This window comes from Apteryx rowi, unplaced genomic scaffold (assembly GCF_003343035.1).
Source record: "Apteryx rowi isolate R43461 unplaced genomic scaffold, aptRow1 scaffold_16, whole genome shotgun sequence".
In the NCBI taxonomy this organism is placed as follows: Eukaryota; Metazoa; Chordata; class Aves; order Apterygiformes; family Apterygidae; genus Apteryx; species Apteryx rowi.
This window is the reverse complement of record NW_020447863.1, coordinates 5163793-5191680: the sequence shown is the minus strand read 5'-3', so window position 1 is coordinate 5191680 and position 27888 is coordinate 5163793. Positions and strand designations below refer to the sequence as shown.

The following is a 27888-nucleotide window of genomic DNA, read 5'->3' as shown; positions in this document are numbered from 1 at the left end:
AACACACATACGCCACAGTAAAATGCAATCTATTTTATTGGCTAATTATTTACAGGGGATTCTTGATATTCACAGTAACATTAGACAAGTTACCTCCACAAAGAGCAAGAGTAAAAACAAAAGTGACAGTCCACTGTAAACAAAACTATATGTCCTGCTGGATCTGTTGGGACTGGCTTCAGATCAACTGAAAAGGCACTCGGGGGAAAAAAAACAAAAGCCAGCCGATGAGCACAGCTGGGGTATTTTGTGCACTTCTTCCAAGATGATAATCCGGAGGCACAGTCAGAGAAGACAGACACAGGACATCACATTCTAAGCTTGCTACATAGGTGTCGACACGTGAATTAATTTCCTCAAGTCTAGTAATCGTTAGAGTCCTCACCTCCCTCCAAGCACTGCTTAATGCAAGTCTAGTGTTAACATCAGGACAACCTCAAACACAGCCAGCAGAAAGGCTGGACTGCAGCAAAAGGAGTCAGTAGAAGTTATCATCAGGGAGGCCAAGTTTTGCTCAGAGCCTGGCAAAGTGAACAGCAACCTGGGCCAAGAACACAGCAGCCTGCGGCACGCGGTGAACCAGAGGGAGGCTGTGACACAGGGAGGTAGGTGGCTTCTCTGGATTGTCAACAATTAACAAAGAAAGCATGGCCAAAGCTCGTAGGGAGACAGGGACCAGAGACATCCCTTTTTCCGTTGTACCTCGCTATTTCAGCAAGCTCAGAAGTGCAGAGGACACAGCCCTCCTCCACCGCGTGCCAAGGGAGCACAGCTACAGACAACTGTGAAGAAACACAGTCCCTATTGCAGAGAGCTTATTCTTTAAGAATGCCATCTTCTCTCCTCAACCATCTTCTCAGACCTTCCCTTGGGCCCTTCTCCCCAGACCCCAGCCTGGACTCCTATTTCTAACTCCGGAACTGCCTGATATTCAAATGATCATTCTTACAAGCTGCTGTAAGTTGTTGGGGCACAGGCTAGGAACTTTGGAGTCTTCTGCTCAGTCTCCTGCTCCCTAAGTGACCACTGCTAAGTCAGTGTCACTYCCCTCTCTGCACTCCGCAAGCAAGTTGTGTGCCCTCTTCCGTATGAGTGTGAGAAGGGGATGAACCCTTTGAAGGCTGAGGTGCTCATCCTCATCAGTAAAAACAATTTGGAGGGACTAGATGCTGCATCTAGAATGAGGCAGAAAAGCTAATGGATGAACTGAATTTATATTGGAAGAGCCACTATTGCATAATCCCCAAGTCGTCCGTCTCTGACACGGAGGTAAGTCTGGTCACTTGAATACAAAAGCAAAGATGGCTAAAAAGCTTCAGCGGCAGCAGGAAGATCAGGCCAAGCACAAGTTTTACTGTAGAGGAAGATCTAGCAAGTCTAGAGGTATATGAAGTTATTAGTGTCAGCGTACGAAGCCACTAGTGACTGTACCCTGTAATCAGACATCCCTATAATGGTAACAACTCCAGTTTGTTCAAGAGAAACCAGTCAGAGCACATATCAGCTCCAAACTCCTTCAGAGATTAAGTCTCCGCAGTGTAAAGCTTTCAAAACTTAAAAAAGCAACTTCAGCAGTTAACTGCTTCTGGTTTCTCTAACAAGCGTTGAGATTTCCTCCCAGCTCTCACACAGGGACTGGAAGGGCCCCATTTTCCTCTCCCGCAATGAAACATGATTGTTTAGAGAGCACGGAGGATTTTTACCTTTGTGACACATGCAGAGAGAGGCCATCAGTCTAGAGATGTCCTTCTGCAGTCTGTTGCAGACTCCAGTCTACTACATATGTCCTTCTGTAGTGTTACAGACTCCCTTTGAAGACCGGACTGGGGAAGAGCTTTTCCTATCTCTTTTGTCAGGAGGCGGCCAGAATCTTTCCATGAAAGTAGCCGTGCTACTTTCATTCAAATGTGGATTTGCTACAGAAATAAGCTCTTTAGAAACCGGAACTTGATTTTAATTCATCTCCTTTTTTTTTCCTGCATTTGCACTGCCGAAAGAAAACAAGATGTCCAAATAAACGCCTGGCATCATGTACAGGAAGGTTGACCTTAGGTGGTGCAATACAAGATCCTGGCAAGAGGCCTGGCAGTGGCAATAACAGATTTCCTACTGCTTTTCAAAGAGGGTGGTACRTTGAGAAGGGGCTTAGTAATAGTAGTAGCACCAGCTCACTGAAGAACCCACACACCCAGGGATAAGCCTTGCCCTTTAAAGCTTACAGGCTAACGAAACATAACTCCCTTCGCAAGAGTCACCTTTCCTTACACGGCTGCTAACAGTGCCACTAGTAGCGTCTTCAGAGCAAAAACTGCTACTGTAGGTGCCCGGATACTTTCCTTTCAGAAGGATTCCCTGTCTACAGGGCGCATCCCAGTCATCAGTCCCAGTCCAAAAGTGATGCCTATTTTTCAGTGGCCTTCTGAAAATCCCACCGTCTTGCCCTTCAGCCRTTTACAGTCATGAAGAAGGCATCTTGGGCAGAGGGAAGGCTCCAGCTTTGCACCACGCTCTAACAGCACAGCATTCCCTACAACAGGAAGCAGTTTAATAACGAAGTGCCAAACCAAAACTGTTCCCTAGTAAACCCAAAGTGTTTTCTGGGCAACACCCATCCTGGAAGCTATCCTTTTTTGCCTGTTAAATCTGCAGAGCTCATAGCCCTGAATGGGAAGTTTTCCTACTGAGCTACTATACCTTTCCGCCCCTGGCACTGACAACTCTTGCRCCTACAAGCTAGCAAGGTCACAGCRTGATTATTAAAACAAAGAGGAATCACTTGGGTCATGATTATTTTTTTAAATCAGCCCACACTGCTCCAAATTTCACCTGAGAAGAGCAGATTGAAGGCTGCTTTCTTCTCTTCCCCAAATCTCCCCTTCACAGGAACATGGTTGTCTTATTTCCTTCATCTCAATCAAGGAATGCCCTCTTCAGACAACTTAACCTCTAGAGGCACAAAATTATTATTTAGGTCCTGCCTCTTTCACAGAATGAGTTTTAGTAAACTGAAAGCCTAGCTCTAGATCCATCCAGGTGCAATTTAACATGAAGTCAATGTGGATTCAATGGTTTACTTAAAATCTTTTTTGCCCTATGAATACGGAGTCACTGTCCTGCTCCTACTCAGCACATTTCCATGATCAGGAAGTGAAAGCAGCCATGCTGAAATGTTAGCACTTAAAGCTGAATAATGCTGCTGGATACATCAGAAGCCTAACAACACTCACCATACTCTGATGGGCTTGGAGGACAGAYTCTCCAGGCTCCCAGAAGTACGGGRCTCACACACTCATGTCAGGATGCTCACTTGCCAGGACAGACCTGAGCCTGTCTCATGTGCAGCACCAAGTCTTCCCCAGCAGCTGCATCTTGTGGAACTCTGTTCCCAGAACTGAATTAGAAGGCGCCATTGGCCCCAAAAGCCACAACGCCAGGGAGATCTCCTCCCCTGGCATTACGTACACATTAAAAAAAAGTAAAATAGCCATTTGCACACGTAGGCTCCATTGGCAACTTTGATATTTACCCACTGTTCATAAAACCCTCACAGATAAGGATTTACAATTTAAAAATAAAATGTTAAAAAAAAAAAAAAGGAATAATCTCTACATTTCTGTCAGCCAACTAATTTCAATCACGGCATAATCTAAGAATAAAGCAAATCCTAGCCAAGAATGGCTACCACGGGATCCTCAAGAGTCAGCCTGGCCACCAGCCTGCAGCCTGAGGGAGCAGCATACCCCAGCTCCTCACATCCCTACAACTCAGCTAGGAACTTGTGGTGAACTTGGATTGATTATATTGTTTCTCTTTCAGCTTAGGAATGATCCAGTCCTCATGACAGCTGCATTTCAAGAGAGCAGAGGTGGAGAGGCTCCTGGGCAGCATCCAGTATTAATGGCAGTGCTCAGTGATATCCACAACAACTGCCTTTTTCCAGCTGAAGAAGAAATAACCCATCCCTGCCCCTGCTGCTACAGCTATGCAGAGGTAGCCGTTGTACGTCATGAAGATCAGCATAAGGAAGTAACTGACCACGACTTGGATGATGTGCAGTACTGTCTGCAGGAGGTGAGGAAAGCTCAGCATCTGCTGTCTGAGAACACAAAAAACAGAGAACAGTCAGTGTGCAGGAGGCACAGAAGGGGAAATGCAGAGAAAACTTAGCCCATAAGCTGATGGGATGCCAAGGTGGGCATGAAATATGAGGGGATAAGGAAGGCTGAAGGTGCCTGCATAGCCTTTTGCATGCATTTGTCACTTAAAACTATGGTTTTCTCGACAAAGCTGATTAAAACAAAGGAAATACGGTGCTCACTGGGAGGACAAAACTGTTTACCTGAGGAAAAGATTTCTGCAAGGTTATCTCACCCCTGTTCAACAAGCAGGGTGACTTGTTTTGCAAGCAGAGGCTTTGACTAGCTGGTCACAGAAGGATCCTTGGCATTTTCTGTCAGCGTTGCTGGATACCCCACCCAAATTCTCTTCCCAGGAACTCCCCAAATGTGTTCTTTACCCCTCCAGAAAAAGTGAGCTCATTTAACATTTTGCTGCTTTCCCCCTTTTCTTCCCCATCCTAAAGCGTAGCCAAGTGATTCAAGCACAGACATTAGAATCTTCCAGGGTCAAGTAATGCCCCTGTCTGGAGTTAATAAACTTTGCAGAGAGTTATACTGTCTGCAGTAAATTTTTTTCTGTCCCACTTTTTGCCCTTCACAGCTGCTGAAGAGACTTGTCTTAGAAGAAAGGGAAATTCTTACCCAACAGTTTTATGCGTCTCCATCAAGATGGTGCCATTTGGACCTGGCACTGGCATAGAGTTGTAGCGAATGCTGACCTGGGATTTACGGAGCAGACACTCTCGGGCAATCTTTAGGCCTTCATAAAACATGGCTAGGAAGAAGACAGCCACAAAGGCACCAGCCATTTCTGACAAAAGAGGAAAAGTTATTGAATCTGTGCAACATGAGACATTTGCTTCAAAACATGTCGGAAGAGGCACCTTGTGATTCAACAACTATGTCGCACTGCACGGGCTATAGCTAGGCACTATATGCACACTTATACAGATGTAAATGTGAATTTAACACTTAGTCAAATTGGAATCGAGTCCATGAAGTGAAACCAACAATCGTTTTTGCTAATAAGACCAGTCAAACTCTGGAACTACATGAACATCTTCCCTTTTCTTTCACTCCGCAGATCCCATGTAAAAACAGGTTAACCACACTGCGCCTGGATATTTGTGCCATAAATAGCCTTATAGAGCAGGGTAGTTCCAGCAGTGTTCATCATCTGCAAGCCTTTTGTTTGGATTGGACAAGATAGTTATACTAACCTCCAGGAGTATTGATTGTAAGTCCGGAAAACAGCAGTGGCACATTCTCATAGCTGAAGTGGAAAGTCATTGCCTGCCAAGACAAAGAACATCAAGACGAGCCTCAACAGCTCATTCTCAGGTGGAGCTGACAAGATTTAGAAAAGGCTGTTGTATTATGACAAGAATTTAAAGTAAGATTGTTTCAGTTGGTCACCAGCTAGACTCAAAGAAACTCTTCAGCAAACCTAGTGTAACAGACACAAGCTAGGCATGGCTCAGGATGCTCCAATTTCCAGTACTAGTGGGCAGCTCTTTTAGGCAGTGCCCCTGGGCAGAAGGCATTTTCCTTCAAAGCAAGTACCTGCTATGGAGAAGTGCCTTCTCCTTGCTTTCGAGCTCCTTTTCTACCCAGCACCAGAAGTAGTCAGGGATGTCTCTGTGGATCTCATCCCTGCCACCCCATGGCTGCTCGTGGGCTGGGGTACTGGAGCACTTTCTTCTCTCCCCTTAACCTCATATGAGCTCATGCAGACATAGGTTGGTATAGCTGAATCCTCTGGCCCTGTCCTGTACTGTGCCAGCAGGCTACCGTCTCCTTACAGAATTTCCTAATATTCTGGGGGAAAAGGAGAGTCCTGAATACAACAACTAAGTATTTTTGCAGGACCAGAGCTTTACCTGGGTGACAGTAAGGGGTCCTGGACCTGCCCAGTGAATGCTGTGGGAAGGAGAGACATCAAGGATCTCAGGCAAGCTGGAGTTCATATAATCTTCCCATCCAGGTAAATACATTGCAGTTGTTTAGTATGTCTTCAGCACAGTTACTTACAATGTCTTTACATGTAAAGTACTCAGTAAGCTAGAGGAACTTCTGTTTGAACTTCTCTGATTGTTTAATTAGGATTTTTTTGCTGAAAATCAGAGTTACGATTCATTTCAGCATCCATAAGAATCAGCAGACATTCATTAGCCCCAATGTAGAAGTGACTATAAAACAGCTTTTAGAGAGAAGATCCATTTCTTTAATGAATATCTTTACATTTAAAACAGAGACCCCACAAACCAAAGGTCTAGCGACAAAGACCCCCAAAACTATCATCTAGTTCCATTAACTACAGCTGAAACAGGGGTTGTTACTTGATGCAAGCGAGGAATGGGGGTTAGACATACATTAAGATGTGTCCAGTCTATTATCTGACATACTGCACTTTTTTCCTTTCTTCCCTGACATTTATCTGTGCAATGTTAATTCAAAATCTTGTGCACTTTATCACAGCTTTCAATTGCAGGGTAAGGCAGGGTCCTGTAATTATCCCCCTGAAGACCAAATCACTCGGCATTTGTAAAGAAAGGGCATTTATATGGAAAGGAACAGATCAGAGAACGTCAATACTTAACAGTTAGATTACATGAAGACCTTCACGAGGAGCTCTTGAAACTCTTCTAGAGGCACCACCAGTGAAAATAGTGGGCTGCAAGTTCCAACAGCACCACTGGGCTCTGCACTGGGCCATGTTCACAAAGGGGAAGGGTGCTCTAATCCTCTCCTCTCCTACCTTGATACTGCTTGCAATGAAAGTAAAGCATTACATTTTGCTTCCTTTTGGGGGGGCATGTGCCTGGCAGGCAAATTTAACTGAAGTTTTGCAAAATATACTCCTGAGTACATTCTCATTTTAAATTGAAAYACACACTCCCTTCCTCCCTTCAAAGTTTAAACATAAAGAGTTATGTCTTAATAATCTGAAACTCTCTCCAAAGTATTTAGAAAAGGGAGAAAAACCTGAAAAAGTCATTCCTAGAACTGCCTATGCACAATGACACAGATCCTATAGTTGGATCCATGGAAACTCTGGCCAGCATCTTTACAAAGCTTCAGTGGTGCCAGTGAGCACAAGTCTGAACTTGTTTAAATCAAAGTCGGCTAGAACAGCAGGACGCAAGACCAACACACCCTGAATGCCATCGTGGCAAAGAGCCTGGTAGCACTTTGCTCCCCAACCGCAATGTGTACTAATTAAGTTCAGGAGGAGGAAGGCACAGAGATTGCTTGCCTGCAGGTCAGCACAATCCATCCATTACAGTGCGCGTTCCTCTCAGCGCCAGTTAAGGCTTTTGCTAACAGCACAAGAGAAATCCAGCCATCTCCTCTTCTTGCAGGAAAATTCCAGCTCCTCTCATTCTGTAGCTTAAATGAATGCTGAGTAACTACCATGGCAAGTGGCTCGTAAAAGCCTTCCAGAAATGCTCACTTTGCATGTCTGCRTTCAGCTTGCTAGAGCACAGATGCCAGGCAGGCTGCTAGGAAGGTTTTTACATGGGAAGACCATTTTGCCATAAGACTCCTCACTCTGGAACATATTTCATGTTGCATATTGCCCTGTGACACTCTTTGACATTGGAAGAGCCACAGTGATGGGTTTTAACGAGATCAATACATGCCTTCCAAAGCTAAGTTCGATTTCCGATTCTGAAGAGTACTGTCTTCAAGATGACAGGTTGCTCTGAACCATAGACAAGGAAAAGCTCTGGTTAATGCTGACTTCTCCACTTACCATCATCATCATCCCAGTTTCATGACCATGTCCTGGGGCTGCTGTAGAGTGGTGATGTTCAGGAGGATGTGAGGTTGCCAACATGGAGCTGTTCATCATATGGTGATCAAGAGACATCTTTACTTCAGAGATATTCAAAAAGGCACGTAGAAAAGTGGAACCCTGGAAAAACAAGGAGAAAAAAAAATTATAGGAAGCACTTTCTAAAGAGAAGATGGTTTCTCTACTGCTACTACAAGAGAGAACACGCTATGCCACCAAGATACTGTCTGAGAACTACTGCCCACGGATGAGCATCCGACTACACAGAACACAGCAAAGTGAGCAAGCGAATTTAAAGGAGGTGTTTCCCTCTAAGCGTTACGTTATCATATTGCTGCAACACCCTAAATGTTCCCACTAGCGCACAGGGACAAGTGCTCAGCATAAAGGAACAATTCTTATCTGTAAGAGGGGGGAAAAAAAAACAAATTTCTTCTCAATCACAGTCATCCAAGAGGCAAAAATAGCTCAAGCCCCATTTTAAATTGCATATACAAAAGGATCAGATTACAATATYTCTCTTAATTGACAGTCATGCATTTTATTGGGAACATGTTTAACAAAGAAATCATGTTAGATGGTACAAGAGCTATTACCAGGCAAAGGTCTGCAACAGCCACAGGCAATCCAATCTCATTTCCACAAGCTTTACATTGTCACATCTCTCCTCTAATCACGTTACGCACAATAAGAGAAACACTCAGAAAGCTGCAGGTCTAAACCCTTAATCTAGTTACTGCAAATCAGATATGTCTGGACACACAACATTAAAAACAAAAATACGCCTAGTGGTTAGATGTGGTCATGGCTTCTGCACTCTTCTTACCCCAGTACAACTTGGGATGGGACCAGCGAGAATTTCTGGTGTGAAATGGAAGATCACCAGGTGGGAACAGCAACAGGAAAGAAGAAAGCCTGGGAATACCAGTCAATTCTGGAATGATAGTATGCATCAGCGTGGCAGAGCCAGGCAAAGGCAACCRTAGGATAGACCAGGTGAGATACCACTAAAGATAAGTAAGTACCGACGCTGCTGTACTAAACCTCATCTGGAATATTGCGTACCCTACGGGTCTAATCCAGTGCTCAAGTACAATCAAATGAAACCAGAACAAGTAAGGAAGACAGTGTTCTTGCAAGGAAGAGAACAGACACTTTAGCCTATTAAAATAAAAGTGAGACAAGACATATTTGCATAAATCCTCAGGAGAGTTTGTAAAGGGGAGAAAAGAGCTTTTTAAACTAAAAGACAATTTTGTATTTGAACAGATAGGTATGAACACATTTAGACCAGAAATCAGAAGTGAAAAACTGAAACAGCAGGTTTTTTCTGAAAAAAACTGAAGCAGCAAACATGCAGTGGTGGAACTGGTTCAGTTTGCGACAGTGACGTTATGACAGAGCTGTGCAGAATCGCAGGTGGCCCAGAACACGACTGTCAGTGTGTCCTAGCAGAGCATTAGTGACAGGAGGTGATCTCAAAAGGCTCTGAAATTAAACTACAAAGAGCAATGAGAAAAGTTAAAGATTTGGAAGAGATACGAAGTAAACAAAGTCGGTGCTGGGGAAGAATGCAGGAGAAAGGATTCACATTCTTTGCAGACACTGAAATGAATAACGCGAGGAAGCAGCTGCATGCACTCAAGTCAGCTGCTAAAAACTATAGCAGCAGTTTGCAGCTCAGGTATTTTCGGTGTTAGCTCTGCGCAGATAACATTCATAGCAAATCTCAAGTTCTCCCGAGCGGCTGCACGGGGACAGGCAGGGTGTGTAGGCAGGCTACGCTTGAGGGTCACCCACGTAGCTCCTTTCCAGCCCGCCGTACTAGCGCTCCAGCCCCAAATCCAGCCCCCTACTACAGTTTCATAACATTGAAAGACRTTTTATAATACCTTGAAAGGGAGGGGGTATTAAGTAACATATGAGGAAATAACCTAGACTGAGACATTTCAGCTGTCTTGCGTCTTACTGAAGGTAACCAACACGTGGACAAATTTTTGTTCAAAAATAGAGCGTTTCCAGTGAAACACCCCACTACAATTAGTCTCCAAGTTACAACTTAGCAGCTCCCTCCCTACCTGTGTCTTGGGGTAAGAAGACAAYATCTAGGGCAGCAGCACCAGCAGATCAATGGATACGTAACATTTCAAACCTGCAAATCTCTGGTTTGCTTTTGCTGACTCTAAGAGACAAGCTGACTGTCACGGCACTGTGTTCACCATGAAGCAAAGGGCTCTGTTCTTAACCAGTCTCGCTCTATATCTGGAGAGAAAAAAACACRCAAGTTTCTATTTATAGCAAATCCTCTAACTAGGTTTGGTCTTGTACAAACCCAGCACTGCAGCAGCAGGTATTTTTGTCTGAATGGGTGACTTGATCTCTTGACTGCGGCCTGCTCCATGTGTTTGCACGATGAGAGAGAGGGACTCTGCAGTGGATTCCTGAGGAAGCCTTGGGCAGGGGATTCGGAACAGACAGTGGCTGCAGCAGCCTCAGGTACTTTGACATGTTCCCACACGTGGAAGTTCACAGACCTCGTGGTGCACCTGCCTCGCTGCCGCACTGCTACCAGGGACGCACATCAAGGATTTTTTGCGCTCTATGGTAACCTACCGCCTACGGAAACAAGCAGGGTGGGACGGGATGGAGGAATGAAGAAATTCTGTCTCCAGGGCTCGTTTCTTCCCCGTTCTCTGCTGTCATCCCAGGTCAGAAGAGCCACAGGCTCCATTTTACAACCCCTCAAATTCTTAAGGAAAACAGCAAGGATCAGAGCATACACGTGGAATTTCTCTTACTTTAAGCTATCACCTGGGAGCAGGGCTGATCTCAGCACCTAGGCGGGATCTGCACAGATGCAGGTTCCTATCTCTCCTCTGCAACACCGCCTCGGCAGTTCAGCAAGCTGGCCTGGTTCAGGGGGATCATGGAAATGCAGAGCCAGGAGCAGGATCTGACAGCAGCAAACTGTTAGCTCAGGTTCGGCATCAGAGCTTGCTTTCGCCCTCAGTCAGCATTTCACCAGCGCCGCCACGTCTCACGCGTGCAGGGAAGCAACGTTAGCAACTCCAGGGCACAGAAAAGGGGAGGAAATACAGCCACCCTATGTCAGCGCACAGCAGAAGCCACGGGGAACGGAGCTGGATGCGGTGACATACCCTGCCCAAGCAGTTTTCCCAAGCAGGTCTCAGCCGTAAGACGATTGCTCTTATATACGTCTACAGTAGTTTCCCAAACTGTTCTGGCTCTGTTCTGGAAACAGCCCAGTTTCCTGCCACTTCACAATTTAAATCACAGAGTTCCACTTTCCTGCAGGAAACGGCCTTTCAGACACCCAGTGAGATACACCTTCTAACGCAGAAACGCAGGACAGACTATGGGAAGGATCTGCCAGGCTGCCAGAAAGTCCTTCACAAGTCAGCTCGGTCTGAAAGCTGGTACGCGAACAGAGCTTCCTTAGAGCCGCGTTCCAAAGGAACGAACCCACCTTCCAAATCGGAGGTTTAACAGGATTAACAAGGGAGCCCGAAATGAATGCCTGTTAGAGCAGCGAAAACCCAGCCCTCTTCCCTTCAAAACCGCGCTTATACTCTTTCGCATGCCAAGGGCTGAAAAGTGAGCAAGGAAACCAATTCCACTGCCTCTGCCCCAAAGAGCCAGAGCCCTGCAAAGCACCTCTCCGGTTTCCCGTGTACTAGTTGTTTGCTCAGGAGACACAACGCTCGCTGCAGCRGCAGCAGGCACGCCGGCCATGCCGACAGGGCTGCCTCCCGCGCAGAAGCCTCCGGACTTCTGTCTCAGCCCGGCTGGGCGGCTTATCTAGAGTCTCTCCACCAAGGTTTTTGCTAGCAAGAACACGATCCGGGAGTCCCTGTCTTCTCCTGAATAAGGATCGCAAAATATCCAGGTGTAAGATTTACAGGGAATTAAAAGGAAAGCTCCTGAGAGAAATGCAAGAGGGAAAAATTAAAAGCAGCAAGTTTGAAAGACAAAGATTTCTTGCTTGCACATCACGTCCGTCTCAGGCTTGCATGACACAGAGGAATGCTACGTACAAAACACATGAGTAACGGAAAAAAGGCAACCAAAAGTTATCAGTGCTCTACTTACAGCAGTCCAGCTGGCAGCCTGTGTGTGTTACACTGGCTCTGAGCTTGTGGTCTCAAGCCCAATYCCTTTCTAAAAAGTGCTGTAAATGGAGGTGGGAGGGAAGAAGGGAGCCTGCAGACACTGCAGCACTGTTCACTGGCTCTAACTGTGGTCTGTACTGAATAGTCTGAGCTAGTCATCATGAGATTTAAGCGCTGCTTCTAGTTTATTCAATTTCCTGGCAACCTTGGTAGCTTTAACCGCTTCCTTTCCAAATCTGTGGAGCTGCTGCTACAATTCCAGGCTCCTAGTCTTAGCTTCAGAGCTACTTAAAGGCGCGGGTGAGGGACAGGCATATTCTACTTGTTCCTACTGCAAGAGTATCTAGCAATGCTAGCCAGAGCCCTACTGTGTCACGCTGTATAGGCATACTCTAAAGACACCAAGAGCGAGCAATCGTTCTTCAATGATGCAATATAATGAGCTTTACAGATATACGTCGTTGGTCTCCAAAGCCAATCCTCCCCTCCGAGCTTCAGCAATCCCAGACTGGAGCTTGGGCACAAGAGGAGGGACGGCGCTGTGTCCACACTCACCACCCGGCTGTGTTTGACCTACACAGCTCCTAATTGCACCCCTCTGTTTTTCCCTTGCGCAGCTCCTGAAGAAGGAACTCCTAGTGCTATATTAAGAACTTAGGCTATGTTTGTAAGGTCATACCAGAAAGGTGGGGCTTGGCTGCATCACCACCTCAGAGTCCCAACCATAAGCCTCTCCCTGAAGTTCAAGGCTTCCTAAAAGCTTGACACACTAGCAGGAGTTCAGATAAGAAGCGAGAAAGACAAGGGAATAGCTCGGGAGCGGAACCCTGATACAGTTTGAAGGATAAGTTGTCAGTCAGCATTAATTTGGGCTTCCTGGATTTTCCTCACGACGAGAGAAGCTTGCAACTCACATCAACACATATCAGTGGAGTCAAGCAGAAGTGGCAGAGGTCACAGTTCCCTTCCTCTGCCTGTAAGCACAAGATACACAGCCAAGCTATTTACACAGACAGGTTTCAGAAACTTTTTAAAGGAAGAAGATAGGTGCTCTGGAGCATGTCCAGCTGGAGATTCCAGAAGGTGCAGTGCCAGGAGTGAAGAATGAAGGGCAGAAGAAGAGCCGAGCAGGGATACAAGCAACACGCTGCTGTGTTCGGCTTCAGAAGGGGAAGATGTTTGGGCAGAATATGACACGCAGAGGATGGGAGCGCTCAACAAGAACGTTAGCGGGGAGWCAGAGTCAAGCTAGTAGCACGTGGAGACCAGCTCTTCAACAGCTCTCATGCACAGTACAAATGGAAGAACAGAATTTTAAAAATAAGCTATAGGGCTGTTAGATCTCAGTGAGGGGGGGAAGCCATGCAGGAAAACCGGATCCTCTATCATCACCTCCAACAAGGATCCCAGGCTGGCACTGTTACAGCACAGCCATGGGTTGCGAAGTTGAGAGCAGAGAACATGGCAGCTCAAAATGTTCTTTTGCTAATTAATCATGCCCAAGACTAACAATATTAGCCCATGTTGAGTTAAACCTTTTCTTAGGGCTACCCTGACAAACCCATTGGTTAGACGCAGGATATGGAGAGAGAGTGCCTTCTACCACCATACCGGAGGTTTGGGGGTGGATGGTTACGCCCGAAGTCAGTTCAGGTCCTCCACAGAGCAGCTAGATCACAAGGCTGGGGCCGAGAATTGTGCTTTGTGAGTACATGCCTCTTCTTCCGTGCCTGGGGGAACTTCTGGGGGAGACAGTGGGTCTTCRCAAAAATCACAAGGGAACCCTGCCAAACGCAGTCATTTTGTTGGCTTTGTTTTCCCACACTTCTACTGAGCTGCAAACCTTTATCCTTCAGAGCTTCTGGCTGCACCTCTTTGCTCGTTTTTCTTTTCAAGTGCTTATTTTTCTTTCCCACATTCCACATTCGTACTAATACGTGTTTGTTCCTCTCACTGTAGAGCTGTTCTGGCCCCAAGAAACAGAAGCTGCACCCTCCTCATGTAACTGTGGCATTACACTCCTGGACATAGCAAAAAAAAAAAAGAAGAAGAAAAAAAAAGACTCCAATTTCAGACTATGGATTCCAGTTGAAGCGCTGGCTCACACAGACTTCCTGGAGTTGCACAACATTATTAGGCAGCTCAGAGCAGTTTTATACATTAGTCAACTTTTTATTTTAATTAAAATTGAGCTTAAAGAAGCTGATGAGGTATCAGCCCTGGTCCAACACTTTACATCCTGCCCTTTGTGTTGAATCAAGGCAATACTCAACTATACAGTTTAGGTGAAACTGGCTGTATTCACTTTGCATGATCCCTGTTACTGGAGGAGGAGCTGGAGCTCTTCCTCTTAACATGGTTACAATCACGTCCCTTTCATGGAGTTTATTTTCATAGCAAACTTGTCTGGTCACCTTCTGTTAGAGACCCTGCTTGATCTGCTTCCCCAGAAGGGGAAGGTCATTCCTAATCTTCCAGTTTATGCAGACTCCTCCGGAAATCTCAAAATCTTTGAACAAGAAAAAAAAATTAACTAAGGACAGACTGTTCTTTACAGGACAATGCGCTGAGCTTTATGAAGCAGAGCATCATTCCAGCCAATTTCTTTACCAACAGGCCCACTCAAGTGGAAGGCAGCAAAAAACAATCCTGCATAGCAAAAAACCTTTGCGACTGTAAGACTGACGCGATCAGAGGAAAGACTGAGAAATGCTGGCAAGAGATGCACACAGGTGGAGAAAATTATGGTGAGTTAGGCAGGCTGAGCAGCGAATGGACTCCCCTCCAGACAACCTTTTTGCTCAGCCATACTGAAATTACAGAAGGAGATGAAAAAGCAGTAAATGAAGYGGCATGTTCCTGAGCAGCATGGCAGAACTGACAAATTGCTGACAACGTTTTCCTGGCTGTAACCGGCTTCTACTAGAGAAGTCTGGCATTTCCCGAGCAGGTTGAAGCACCTGGAATGCACGCAACTAGATCCAGGAGTGATCCTCCACTATTTCACAAAGGGTCCAAACTCGATCAAGCTACAACGTCTCCTCCGCTTCTGCTGGCCAGCTCTCGAACCTCACACCATTAGAGCAGGAACGTTTACTCCACAACGATCACGTCCACCTTTAGCAAGATGCAACAGAATCAAAGGCATCACTCCTTGTTTTGTGTCTTTTTCTCCTAAAATCTAGGCCAGCAGTGGCAGGGGGGAACATGACCATAAACCAGCTCAGGAAACAGCAAGAACTCCCTCCACTTAAAAGGGAATCAAGGACACCTTCCCATACAGACTAATGAAGATTAAGTTTTTGTTTGACAGAAGAACTGCAGTGTTAGAGAAGGATCCATGCCACATCTCAGGGTCACCACCTGCACACGCTCCCCAGGGTACAGACACGGGACAATAAAGGCATCTCTCCACCACAGCAGTAGCAGCAGGCTGCTTCTCACTGCCACATATACCATGCTAAAAATTAAAATGTTTTTGAAGGTGCGCAATAGGCTTTGGGGCTCAGAATACAGCAGTGGGTACATCCGACCGCACCATCTTCATGCAAATGCAAAAATGATGCAGCCCAGGCACTGGGACAAATCCAAATCCATAGGAAGGTCATGATATTAGGAAAGACACTGGAATTGATTTTGGCAGCTCCCGTGGAGCACCACAGGATACAGGCTTGCAAAACATGACCTGGCACTTGCCTTGTATACAGGTGCTGGTTTTGCAGACAGTGCTGAGTACACATCTGTCACAACAGGTTGGTTCAAGGGAGCTATTTCTGGATGACAGACTGATGTGGAAAGCTGTCAGGCTGAAGATGGTTGGTGATGGTTGTGCATGCATGCATGGCTCTTATCCACACAAAGGACAGCCAGGCAGGAAACAGGGAACAAGTTCTGGAGAAACAGGTATTAGAAACAATGTGAACTGAAGTACTCTAGTACTCCAGCACTGCCCAACTAACATCCCAAAAACCACAAGTGCTTTCAACCTGAGTATTCCCAAATTAACTCAAAGTCTCCAGTGGGACAATTGCTAAGGCCAGGACTTTCAAAGGCTCTGAACACGTGCCACTCTTAGCTTTCTTTGACAACCCCACGCAAAGGGACTATTACAAACTGAGCAAATCAAAAGCGTGGTTCAGGGAACAAAGCATAGCTCACTTGGCCTGCAGCCACCCACCCACTGACCAGAAGCAGAAGGCCAGCAACAGACAGGCCAACTCCGAGTTGTTTTTCACTGCTAACAAACTCCAACAGGCATTTTAGTCACCACTYAGAAAAGGTGAGATGCCACGTTAGTGCACAGTGAAGTTTAACAGTGACAAACGTGGTACAATTAAAAGACAAATTAGAAGCTCTTCATACATCTCACAAGTTGCCTGTTCATTTYTCAGTGCCACAAAACATTCCCCTCTCTTTCATGTTCCTATTCCAGCTCTAACAAAATAGCACCCACCTTCAGCCATCTCTTCTCATTGGACACAAAGATCAAGAAAGCGCAAGCGCCATATCAGGTGACAAAGCCAGAGCAGACTAACTCTGCAGCCAGACTGTGACTTTTGCACCTGGAAGGAGTGATTTGCCATCACAAGCTCAGTTCAAGCTCATCATGAGCTCCTCGCAAGCAGTTTTTTCCCTTTTGTACATGTGCAGTGTCTCCCCTCCCTGTCTTCATTCCTTTATTTCTTCCTTCACTGTCCTTTTGTGTTCCTTAATGTGCTCTGCAGTGTTTATTCCCCTGCTTCCCATCAAGGTGGATGAAGCAGTTGCCACCCTCTTTTGACACCCAAGAGCAGCAGAAGTTTCTGGAGAGCAGAAGAATTGAGGCCACCCAGAACATGCAAGACCTGAGAAGAGATTCAGATTCCTGCAGCTCCCAAAGCACAGAAGGCGCCACATAAAAGCTGTCTCACATACTCATCTGGAGAGAAGAGCATGGGCTCAGAGATGCCAAAACCGACAGAGAATGATACATTATGATTTCTTTATAAAACAGCTAGGCTAAAGGGCTCCTGTGAAAGCATGTTAGACACCAAAACTCCTTACAGTCAACAACAGCACAAATTCAGAGCTAGTACTAACAAGTTTCCATTAAAGGCAATTCCCAGGAGGCATCCACAGAAGAACCTCTTCARCACTCCCTGTGCATGTCAAAGACCTTTGAAGCAATTATCCTGAGACTGCAGTGTGGCAGGCCAGTTTATCCTAGCTTCATCTCTCTTCTTCAGATCATCAAGGGTATGAAACAGTAATGTAGTAATATGTCCCCATCTCACAAAATATCCAGTATTCAGCATCCAGGGAGCAGAAACCAGAAGGCCTCCCATTCCTCCCAGGGATTGTGCTCTATTTAAGCACAGATAAGGTCAAGTGGCTTAAATCACAGCAACTTAACAGGCCTTATTTGGATGCCAGAATAGTTGAGCACAATCTTCTTACTGTGCAAAGCTTGCACAGCGTTCAGTCAGAAATCACCGCTCAGGACCCTTTTGCTCAATGCCCCTGCCAAACGCTCCCTTGTCAGCTGGAGGAAGTTGCCTAGCCCTTGTTGTCACCAGCGGAGAGAAACAGGACAGCAGGAGGGAACAGGAGACAGAAGAGAAGTGCCATGTGACCAATATTTTCCAAGATTATGTAACTTCTTGAATAAATAGATACTTCCTTATCCTTGGCTGTAGTTTCTGCAGAGATATTATGCAACTGAGCACAGGAATGGCGACCAGTGAGATGTGATCCACATGGCTAGAGAGTCAGAAACATCCTGCTGCTTCATCTTACGCTGAGGAACTGAAGTGGGGCAGAGCCCAAAGCCTTCTGATACTCTTTAAAACATTTTTAATCTAAAAATCAGTATTTGGAACCTTATCCAGCAAGACACAATAGACAACTGCTGCTGTCTCAGAAAACCCAGGTCTAGTGAAAAAGTTTGCATTGTTTCTCTACTTATTTTATATGTCCACATCAAAGACTACTTCTAGCATGATTTCTCCTACCTACAACTGACTATTTTTTTTAAGATTCAAATTTTCCCTTTATAAAACTTTTGCACACAAAATTTTCCATCATGCTCAAGAATTCAGCATCCAGATTCCTGCAGGTTCACACCACCTGCAGCATTGGTATGTATAAAACAGAGCCAACTTGTGTCACACCAAAAGGATGTCTCTGTCCAAAGGTTTAGGAATTACATTACTGTTTTGTGACCATTCAGTGGCCATATGAAGAGTCCATAGAGACCATAGGGATTGTGTAGATATGTTAGGATGTGAGACAAGATATACTACCTGCAAGCTGATTATCTAATAGACTGTTAGCCCATCACATGACTGGAGAGCATCTCCATATCATACCACATGGTCTGCTGAAGTGAAAAGGACATGCACCACTGATGAAGGGTATAAACAGCTTTGACCAGATTTATATAAAATGGCGCCTTCTAGCCTTAAAGTCTGTAAGATTGCAAAATAATCTCAGGAGACACAAAATAAAACTAGGAGTCAGCAAGTGCATTTCCAAGTTAGCAAGCAAAAGTTTCTTCAACTGTAAAAGATGCAATGTGACTCAACGTGCCCTAAAAGAGCATCAGCTGGCCTTAAATACAGCTGCAAGATTACAAATATTACCTAGCCAGACCATAAATACCTCTGTCCCATGTAGATAAAACTAAGGCAGAGGGTAATAGGTTGGGTGGCATCAGTTTATTACAGGCCTCATAAAAGGGAGCCAAAGGTCCATCAACACCGAGCCTCTTCACCTCCTCGTGAACACCTTCATTGTTCCAAACGTCACTTCAGGAGAACCTGCAGTTAGAATTTGCAGCCAACACCCTATAACCACATAAGCACAACACCTGTCTACATAGCTTGTTATTCTGTACATGTCAAAGACCTATTAATGCTTGCAGAGATGATGAGGAGCTGCTGTGTGCTCTGGAGAGCAAGGCCATCATTTATGGACCTGGATCCAGATTCAGTAGTTGAAATTAAAAGTTCCCGTTCTTGAACATTTCATCCTGGGAATCCTACAGTAGAAAAAAAAATCTTCCCTCCAGTGAATTCAGGCAATGCCTTAAGGCACTGCAGTGCAGTGGTACCCAGGCCAGTTTTAAGTAAACAGACCAGCAGCTAACAACAACCTAGCCACAGAAACAAACCTGGACACATGGAAAATTAGCTCCTCATTCCTCTGGCTGTTTGTCTGCTTTCCCTGCTGGATACAAAAGATTCTTTCTTCATGGAGGGAAAACTAACCCCAGCCCTAAAGGTCTCTATCATCTTCACCTGTATGTTCCCTCCTTTGGTGAACTGCCCAGGTCACCTCAAATCAAACAGCTATGTGAAGTTGCTCTCCCCAAATTCACAGCATTAACTAACAGAATCCTCCTACTGTTCAGGAGTGTGCAGAAACTGAAGTATGTCCAGTAAACATACAGTAAGGCTTTTCCTGTTCTTAACCATCATACATGGACTTAGCCCAGAAAGGGACAACATTCATTTGTGAATGAAAAAAGACATTTTCAGTTGCTTTTCAGGTATGTTTTGAGAATTCAGACAAGTAAAAAAACACCCTCCAGAAGTCCTTGTTAATTAAATTTTAGGAACCCATTCCACACACATGATATGCAGACCTACTGATTTAAGCGATTCATATGCGTTCTTCCATCTCCAGTGTTGTCGCACACTCATTACATAACAGGGAAACATCTTCATTGCACATTAACATCCACCACCTGTGAAAGCTTCCTTAAACAACAATCCCAGAAGCACATTTCACTCAAATTTCTCTTCCCTCTCTTTTCACATTTAAGTAGTCGATTGTCTACGGTTACTCTTGAAAAGTGCGCCCAGGTGCTTGGGCAGACGCAGCGGTCATTTTAAAGCGGCCACTCAAGCTTTCACCTTCCCTGGAGCTGTCACGCTCCAGCCCGTGCCAGACACTGCAGCAGTAGCCACGTTGTTGATGTCAGCGCATAAGGAAATACGCCGGGATTCCCAATTCTATTGTGGTGAGTCAGGGTCACTTTTTAAAAACTTAGGCTTTTCACTAAAGACCTAATAGGTCATTCCTATGCAAGACAAACTTTTAGAAAAATATTTAGTCTTTCCTATTTAAAGAAGTGTAATGAATGTCTTTGAATTTCACTTTGCGTTACCATCTAACTATGACTCTCAAAACAAAAGCTTCGTCTACCAGAGCCAAGAATCAAATTCTTTTGTGCTTCCATTGGTCAAAACACCTGTTGTTTTGAGAAGCCTGAAGCTGTTTCTGAGCAAAATACAAGGTAGAATATATGTCACCATCAGCAACATTCATTCTACAGTGTTTTTAATTAAGCCCAAGATGTCGATCTGTTTCAGCAGATGGTTAAAACCAAAATATACATCTCCAGAGGCACTTTCCTACTCTTACTGTCTGATCTAGGATAACAGAAGAAAGATAGAACACATGACATACAAATAGCTTCCAGATAGACATCCAAACATTCATAAGAGTTAGGAAAACACATTTGTAGCCCTAGTCCATAGAACAGGACACCTCTGTATTTCCACTTCTCGAGATGCAAAAATACAATCCCACTCCACTTTTCAGCAACTCAGCAAGGTAAAATTTCTCCTGAGATATCAAGAATAGGGAAAGGGCAATCAAATCAAGCTGTTCTCTGGGAGGGAACTTGCCTTTGGAAGAGTCAAGCAGTCTTGGGCTCAGGATACTCTTCTGACTACCTCTAGGGCATGGAAAGTTGGAACAAACAGCAATCAACAAGTTTTTGATACTAGCTCTGAGTGACAATAATCCACTTTGGGAAAAAGCCTTAAACACCGCCTTTTTTCATTTAGCTTTCAAACATTTAGACTGACACAGAGCTGTTAAACCCAAGCAGAAAAGATTCACAGCTGAAAAAGCTGAGTACTTACTATTCCAGAGGCAGGTTTTCCATCTACTGCCTCCAGGAGAGCAGTCTCCTGAAAATGGGCTACAATTCTGAGACGGATCAAAGTTTCTAAACTTTCAGATAATGCTGACAGGCAGAACCCTTATCATTATCTATATCAAAGGCTAATAATTAACTTCTGCTCAGATTTAACTATGATCACTTTTCTCTGCTTTAAGCCTGTTTATTACCCAACCCTCAGCCTATTTCAAACCAGATCCATTACTTGCAATATGGCCAGTGGGAACTATTCATATTTAGCTTCTCTTAGCTGTGCAGAACAGGCATAAGGGCCGGAAGCAGCAGGGATTTCATCTTCATTCTACTCTGGGTAAAACCATCTCTCACAAAATATTGACAATTCCTATTGTTACAGCCAAAGATATCATGAGACCCAAGATAAATATTTACTGATCGGCCCATGCAGCCCACTGAAGGCATCAGCCAACCGTGTTAGGCCTGACCCTAGGACAAGAACAAGGACTGGGATGCTCATATAAGACTCCACAAACCATCTTAAGTTACTCCTGAGTTTTCCTCATGAGATCGGTGCAAAAATGCAAAGAGATTTCAGAACTCCTTGACCTCCTCAGACAGATTAAGCATTTCACAGAGATGACTTTCAAATACATTACAAATCTGTCGGAGAAATTAAGGTGTTTTGTTTGGTTTTGCATATTGTAATGAAGTAAGTTTAGTTTCAACTAGTATTTACCCCATAAGGAAGAAATGTTGTTTTCAGTGCTACAGTTAAGGGTTTGGGGCTTGGGTTTTTTTTGTTCAAAAAAAAAAAATTGTTCAGAAGCTGATGTCAGCAATTGCCATGGAAGAAAAAAGAAAAAGTACAAGTGTAGCTGTACTGTGCTCTGCAGTACAAACACCCTCATCGTATGGACAGTGGTTTCAAGCAAGATCAACTGCAAGAGTTGCACGAAAAGTAATCAACTGGCAAGTGGTGCCCAAGATACTACGATTGAGATATACTGAAGAGTTTTACTTAAGGAATTCAGAGAATTAAGGAAAGTCATGCTACTGCCTGAAGCTTTTTAAAACTATTAAATCTCACCTAAGAGCCAAAACAGGCAGAATAAAGAGTATTAGCCTCGACTATGCAATTAACGGGATATTTTATGGCTAAGGACACTATTCTGTGTTTATGCCCTGCATCAAGAAAAGGGCAGCACAGAAATGGCTTTACAAGTGCAACCGAGCATGGAGCAGGAACATGAGGGCAGCTGCAGAACTCCCAGCTACCTTTCATTTAAATTGTCTAGGCTTCAGTTTGACACTGCCTGTAACACATTTCCCTGGCAACTTTCAGTCTCACCAGGCACCACCTTAAACATTAAGATTCATTACATACTTGTGAGATAAAGTCTTATCCCAAGTTAATGACGGGCACCAAAGCCAATGTTAACTTGATTTGTATAAAGCTTTCCTGGCAGAAAATCCAGAATTCATGACTCAGTCTGCTGTTAAACCCATTAGACCAGGAGTGTACAGCTCTGATAAACTGGTGGACTGCAAAAGAGACAATGGAGAAAAACAGACCAACACCGTAACACCTTGAGCAGGGGGGCTGGACTAGATGATCTCCAGAGGTCCCTTCCAACCTCAACCATTCTGTGATTCTGTGATAAGTTGTATTTAACTTCCATAATGTTCCAAGGGTGGGTGTGTTGGTCAGGAGCTTGCTCTTCTACTTCCTTCATCACTTTGATGTACAAGGGTTGTCTTACCATATCGGAAACACACAGGGTATCTCGCTGCCCTCCCACAGAGCACTACACTGACAGCAGCCACTGCTGTCGCTTCCTGAGGGCTGGAGGAGAATGAGGAGGGATCGCCTGCCTGCTGGGAACGTTCGCTTTGAGTCTGCTGTGCATTTGTTAGTATTTTTCGTTCCCAAGCAGAGGATGCAAGTTTGAAAAGGCAGTCAAGCTGTGACAAGACTTTGTCAAACCTCCTTCATACAATGCCTTTCAGGGCAGGAGAAGTCAACTGAGCTGGTAACTGATTAATCAGCCCACTGGTGCTCAGCACAGCCTGCGTCCAGAGGCACCATGGAGGAACCTAGGCAGGAGCCGCAGGGTGCTGCTGAGGTGCACACTGCTCTGAGGCCAGGCACCCAACCTACGCTGAAATGACAAAGAGCTGCTCAGATTTTCCCATTTGAAAGAAATTGGACAAGCAGCAGGTTGGCTCACAGGGACAACCATCTCCATGAGGAGGCTGAAGAAGCCATATACCATGGAGTTCTACCTTTCAAATAGCTGCTTTTCCAAGTTTAAAAGTAGCAGGTTGGTGGGCAGGCTAACAAGCATTAGCTTGTAAGAGCAGGAAATGCACTGCGTCTCGAAGGTGGCCTGAGAAGTACTTTATAATCCAAATCCAAGTCCAATTAGATTATCTGTAAAGTGAAGAAAAGCTTGAAAGTGAACTTTTCACACACATATCCCTTCCCCCAACAAGAGAAACTTAAAAAGACTTAAAAAAAGAAAGGAAAAAAAAAAAGCAAGATTGTCAAGCTTTCTCTTCTCCAGGTTGGCTAAAGGATCAGGTAAACATATCACAAAGACCACACTCCAAGCTCATGTATCTTAATCAGAGAAATGAGATTTGAATCTTTAATAACTAATGAGCATGTGTGGGAAAAGAAGGCTTTATTAAAATTAAGCAGCTCTCATGAAGTCTCAGAAGAGAGCTTGGTTCATTCGCTTTAGTTTCATTGCAGAATAGCTGTATTCTTTTCCTGTTTTCTCGTAGCTTCTCAGGCTTGATGTTAGGATGTGCTGAGCAGCCTATGAGAGTAGAAGATGCTGAATCACTTATAATTTGGGCTGTGATTTAAATCTACATTGGTCTGGTATATTAATTTAGATAAATATTGCAGTGAACAGATTATATGCAGGTAGAGCTTTTTAAAATAGATTATAAACAACCTTCACAGCTTCACATCCATGGTACAACAATAACTGCAAGATTTTCTAATATTACAAAGTGAAAGCGCATAAAGAAAAGAAATTCTAAAAATATTTTCCATCTAATCAATTGTTCTAGCTGGCAATCAGAGTCGCTCAAGTACCACTAGAAATGGATAGGACTCTTGCAGCTATTAACTGGAGAGACAGAGGAAAGAAAAGACATGCTGTGAAGCTTGATTTAGGAAGATGACATCAAATATTGTGTAAACAGACCAGGAAAGAGTCAAAAAAGAGATATTTCATCATAGCCCTCCACATCTAGATTGGCTTCTAAATCAGAAAGGTCAATTTCCAGGACCAGAGAATGAAAGACTTTAGGAAGTTGATTTGTAATAAAGGAAAACAGAAGTTTAATTTGTTTATGATAACTAGTTCCATTACTCTCTGCATTAGCAGATTCCAGCTTTCGGCTGAATGAGAGGTTAATGAAAAAATCATTGGTCTCAAGTCTCCTGGGACTTGAGATTGGGAACTCTTCCAGAAAATGAGATTGAAACAAGACACGATGGAGGAGTTTAACTAAGACTGCATTTTCCAGAGAAAAGCAACGCAGACCAGATTAAGTCTTTTTCATCCTTCCCTAAGAAAACATTTGCCAAGACTCCCAGTGATCTCCTGGCAGATTTCTGGAGAAGTTCACATAGGCAGCATATTTCAGCTCAACTTCAAAAAATCCTGATGCAGATTGCTAACCTTCAAGGTGACCTTCAGTCAAGTAGGGAGATTGGAGGTCTGCAGAGACATGAAATTTTCCTTTTGGGCAGAGGGTCCTTACCACAAATATGGAAGCCAAAAAAGAAAGGAAAAAAATGTTCTATTTTAGCTCAAAGAAAAAAAGTTTCGTCTCCTCTCTGACCTAACATCTGACTGGAAAACAAGATAACCGAAAGGAAGAGCCTTCTGGTCCTGACTCAGAACTCACTGTGTGAATATGGTGCTCTGTCCTTCCAGTCACTTCAGAGGTCAAAGCAATGAGCCTTAGGCAGAGATAACTGAGGGGTAGGGTCGTTTCTATAGAAGAGGGTTAAAGATACTTAGCAGAGATCTTCTCATCTATTTGTACTAGAGGACTGTTAAAGATTAGTATTTTCAATGCCTTCCCTTTTCAAGCCTGAAGCTTCTGTTTGGGGGTGGGGTGTCTCACTTCTCCAGAACTTGAAGTTGCGATGTAAAAGGGGAAGGAAGAAAAGAATCCTCCCAAACCTCTTTCCTAATCAGAAAATAAATATTAAAAAAAAAGAAAAAAGAAAAGAAAACAGACCTCCTTATCTTCCCGCCACTGCAAGTCAGAATAAGGGGCAGGGACTCTACCTTTAAAACAAAAAAGTAAACAGGCAAAAATGACTTGAAAGGTTTATTTAATTCCCAAGTCTTTACCGCACCCCACAGAAATTATTCTAATTCTCAACCTAGTTAAAAAACTGCTCTAGCTTAGAAATGTGATAGGAAAAAAAAAATTCCCTGGGACTTCTAATAAGCAACAAAACCTCATTAGAAAACAGTTACACAAAGTTTCTCAACTCTCAGGACAAAGTTGTATCGGAAGCTACAACTCCTGGTAGTTTTATTCTTTTCAATCTTTTTTTTTTTTTGAGGGTGGGAAGGGGGGAGCAGAGGAAGAAGAAAAGGTTTGCTGGCTCTGAACGTCTTTGTGTTCATTACAAAAAGCATCATTTTGATTTTGTGTCATGCRGAAGGGCAGTCACAGCCAGCTTCACAAAGGCATCCGTGCTGTTATGAAGCCAATGTGCATTTAAACAGCAACATTTATACATCATTTCCAGTAACCCTCTTTTTAAAGAAAAGGGGGAAAAAGTAATGTATAATTTAAATCTTACAGAAAATCTCAGATGATATTACATCATAAGTTATATAAACTGGAACAATTAAATTGAATGTTAACTTACCCTATAAGATCACACATTTTTATTCATGAAAAAATAATGCAAAAGCTTCATTTACTTCAGGCTCAAGCAGAGGCATGTGTAAGATCAAACAGAGTAAAAGTTAATTTAATGGATACTTGTGAATACAGTTAATCCACCCTTGCACCGCATGCCATGCCATTAATCATTGTGAAGCTTGGCATTTGCGCACAAACAGGAAAAATTGGTCTTTGATTGTGAACTCCTGTGGAGCCCCAAGCCTAAACTTAGGTCTAAACTTAGCTGCAGAAGGGGGCTATGAACAAAGATTAAATAGAAGGATGACAAGCAGTTAAAGACAGGGCTTAGATGCGATGCTTGTCTTAGTTCTGCAGTACGTATCTCTACCAGCTACCTTCCCTCACTTCAGARAAACTAAGACTTGCCAGTGCTTGAATCCTAGTGTTTGAAAAGCACCTCAGCTTCTCAGGTAAGAGGTTGTTCACAGGATAGCAATCRTGGATTGTACCTGAAATGTTATGTTTTAGCTTCCAGCGTTATAAGTTATAAACCCTAAATAATAATAATAAAAAAGCTGGGTAACATTTTCAGTTGTACCTAACAAGACATGTGCTCCTAAGGCATTTGARAACTAAATTTCGGTGAATCACTAGGACTTAGCTACCTAGGCTTTCACTGTTTAAAAAAAACACATCATGACTGCCAAATTGACAAACATACTACAGGCAGCAAGGAAACAARTTATCTCTTCGCCTAAGGGACACAGGCACCACATCTCCTATTTGAAGTTCATGTCCAYCAGCCCTACCAAGGAGGCACAATCTGCTTCCACTAGGATTTTACATCAGATCATTGTATAAGATAATGATCATGGCGGTTTTTTTAATAGAAATATGCTCTTGGCCTTTTGCCAAGTTTGCGAGTTTTATTCTGTATCTACTCCAAAATAATAATCATAGATTCTGCAACAAAAAAGCCACTTGGTACTTCCCCTAATTCTTGCCCTTTAGAACTGAAATCACTGAGATCCAAACTATACTACACTCCCCTTCCAATCAAACTCCCAAATTATTGCAAACACGATACAATACACCCAGTAACTTCACGCTCAAACACCCCCCAACTTAGCTATCCTTACAAACTTCCAAACAGAACCAGGAAAAATATCCAGCACTGAAGGTGGGAAATTATTCAGCCCGTACTGGTATTTTGTTTTTCCCTCGCATTCAGTTGTATTTCGACACCGTCCAGCTCCGCAGCTCCGCGGAGGCAAGCAACAGGCCTCACTAGACCCCTACACAGACACCAGCTTTTCAAGAGGAAAACAAACAAATGAGCCGGGTTTTTGTCTCAAAGCTGCCAGGGAAAGGGGGAAACTGCCTGGACCAGAGCCAGCGGAAGGTTTTTAAAACCAAGAAGACACTCTGAATGCAAAAAGAAGAAGTACATTGCACGCTGCTTGCCTCTCCTCCATAGCTTCCTAGCGTGCAAACCAAACCTGGAGCGTGACCATGTGTCCGTGTCTCCTTAACAACCAGGTGTCCGTGTGTCCTTAATAACCGTGGGTCCGTGCGTCCTTCATGACCGGGTGTCCCTGTGTCCTCAACCTCCGTGGGCTCAAAGCCCACCAGAGCKGCACGCGGTTGCCACTCGCACGCCCGAGCAAAGCCGCACGACCTCTCGCCGGGCCAAACCGGACCGTTCCCCCACCGACACGTCCCCGTCCCCCTCCCGCCGGCCCGCGGCGGCTCCGCTCCCGCACGGGCCCGCTCCGCACGGCGCCCCGCGAGGCCCGGGGCTGCCCCCGGCGCCTCACGGAAGGGCGAGACCCCCCCAACACCACCCCGTGAGGCGGCCTGGGGCGGGGGGGACCCGGACCCCGGTCCCGGTCCCGGTCCCGGCCCGTCACGTCACTCACCGCGCGACCAGCACGAGGACGCCGCTCGCCGTCCCGCCAGCCCCCGCCGCAGGCCACGCCCCCGCCTCCTCCGCTCGGCTCGGCCCCGCCCCCCGGGGGCTTTTCCCCAGCCCACCTCCTCCCG

General features: G+C 44.6%; 1 protein-coding gene and 1 long non-coding RNA gene across 8 annotated transcripts; one reads left to right on the top strand and one right to left on the bottom strand.

Annotated features, from left to right (window-relative positions):
- Positions 1–18: 18 nt before the first annotated feature.
- SLC31A1 (solute carrier family 31 member 1) lies at positions 19–27821 on the bottom strand. Of its 7 annotated transcripts, XM_026059823.1 has the most exons (8): positions 27765–27780; positions 13659–14068; positions 9996–11798; positions 8744–8851; positions 7876–8037; positions 5339–5411; positions 4761–4929; positions 3714–4096 (listed from the first exon to the last, which is right to left on the bottom strand). In XM_026059823.1, exons 5-8 carry the CDS (start codon positions 7990–7992, stop codon positions 3895–3897), a joined length of 561 nt encoding a protein of 186 aa, XP_025915608.1. In that variant the 5' UTR covers positions 7993–8037; positions 8744–8851; positions 9996–11798; positions 13659–14068; positions 27765–27780; the 3' UTR covers positions 3714–3894. The 7 variants fall into 7 exon arrangements, with proteins under 7 accessions (XP_025915605.1, XP_025915608.1, XP_025915610.1 ...); XM_026059825.1 differs by lacking the exon at positions 13659–14068 and having other exon boundaries at positions 9996–10179; positions 27765–27791; XM_026059822.1 differs by lacking the exons at positions 8744–8851; positions 27765–27780 and having other exon boundaries at positions 13659–14011.
- Positions 3995–17709, top strand: LOC112963089. The gene is made up of 3 exons (XR_003252486.1): positions 3995–4071; positions 5985–6102; positions 14007–17709. It is a non-coding gene; the product is annotated as an uncharacterized LOC112963089 (long non-coding RNA).
- Positions 27822–27888: the final 67 nt, after the last annotated feature.

Excerpts from the sequence above, each read along its gene's own strand:
- SLC31A1 (XM_026059820.1), bottom strand. Across the intron at positions 5,412-7,875 it reads AAACTGGGATGATGATGATG|GCAATGACTTTCCACTTCAG; the intron begins GTAAGTGGAGAA and ends TTGTCTTGGCAG. Across the intron at positions 4,097-4,760 it reads GAGACGCATAAAACTGTTGG|ACAGCAGATGCTGAGCTTTC; the intron begins GTAAGAATTTCC and ends TTGTGTTCTCAG.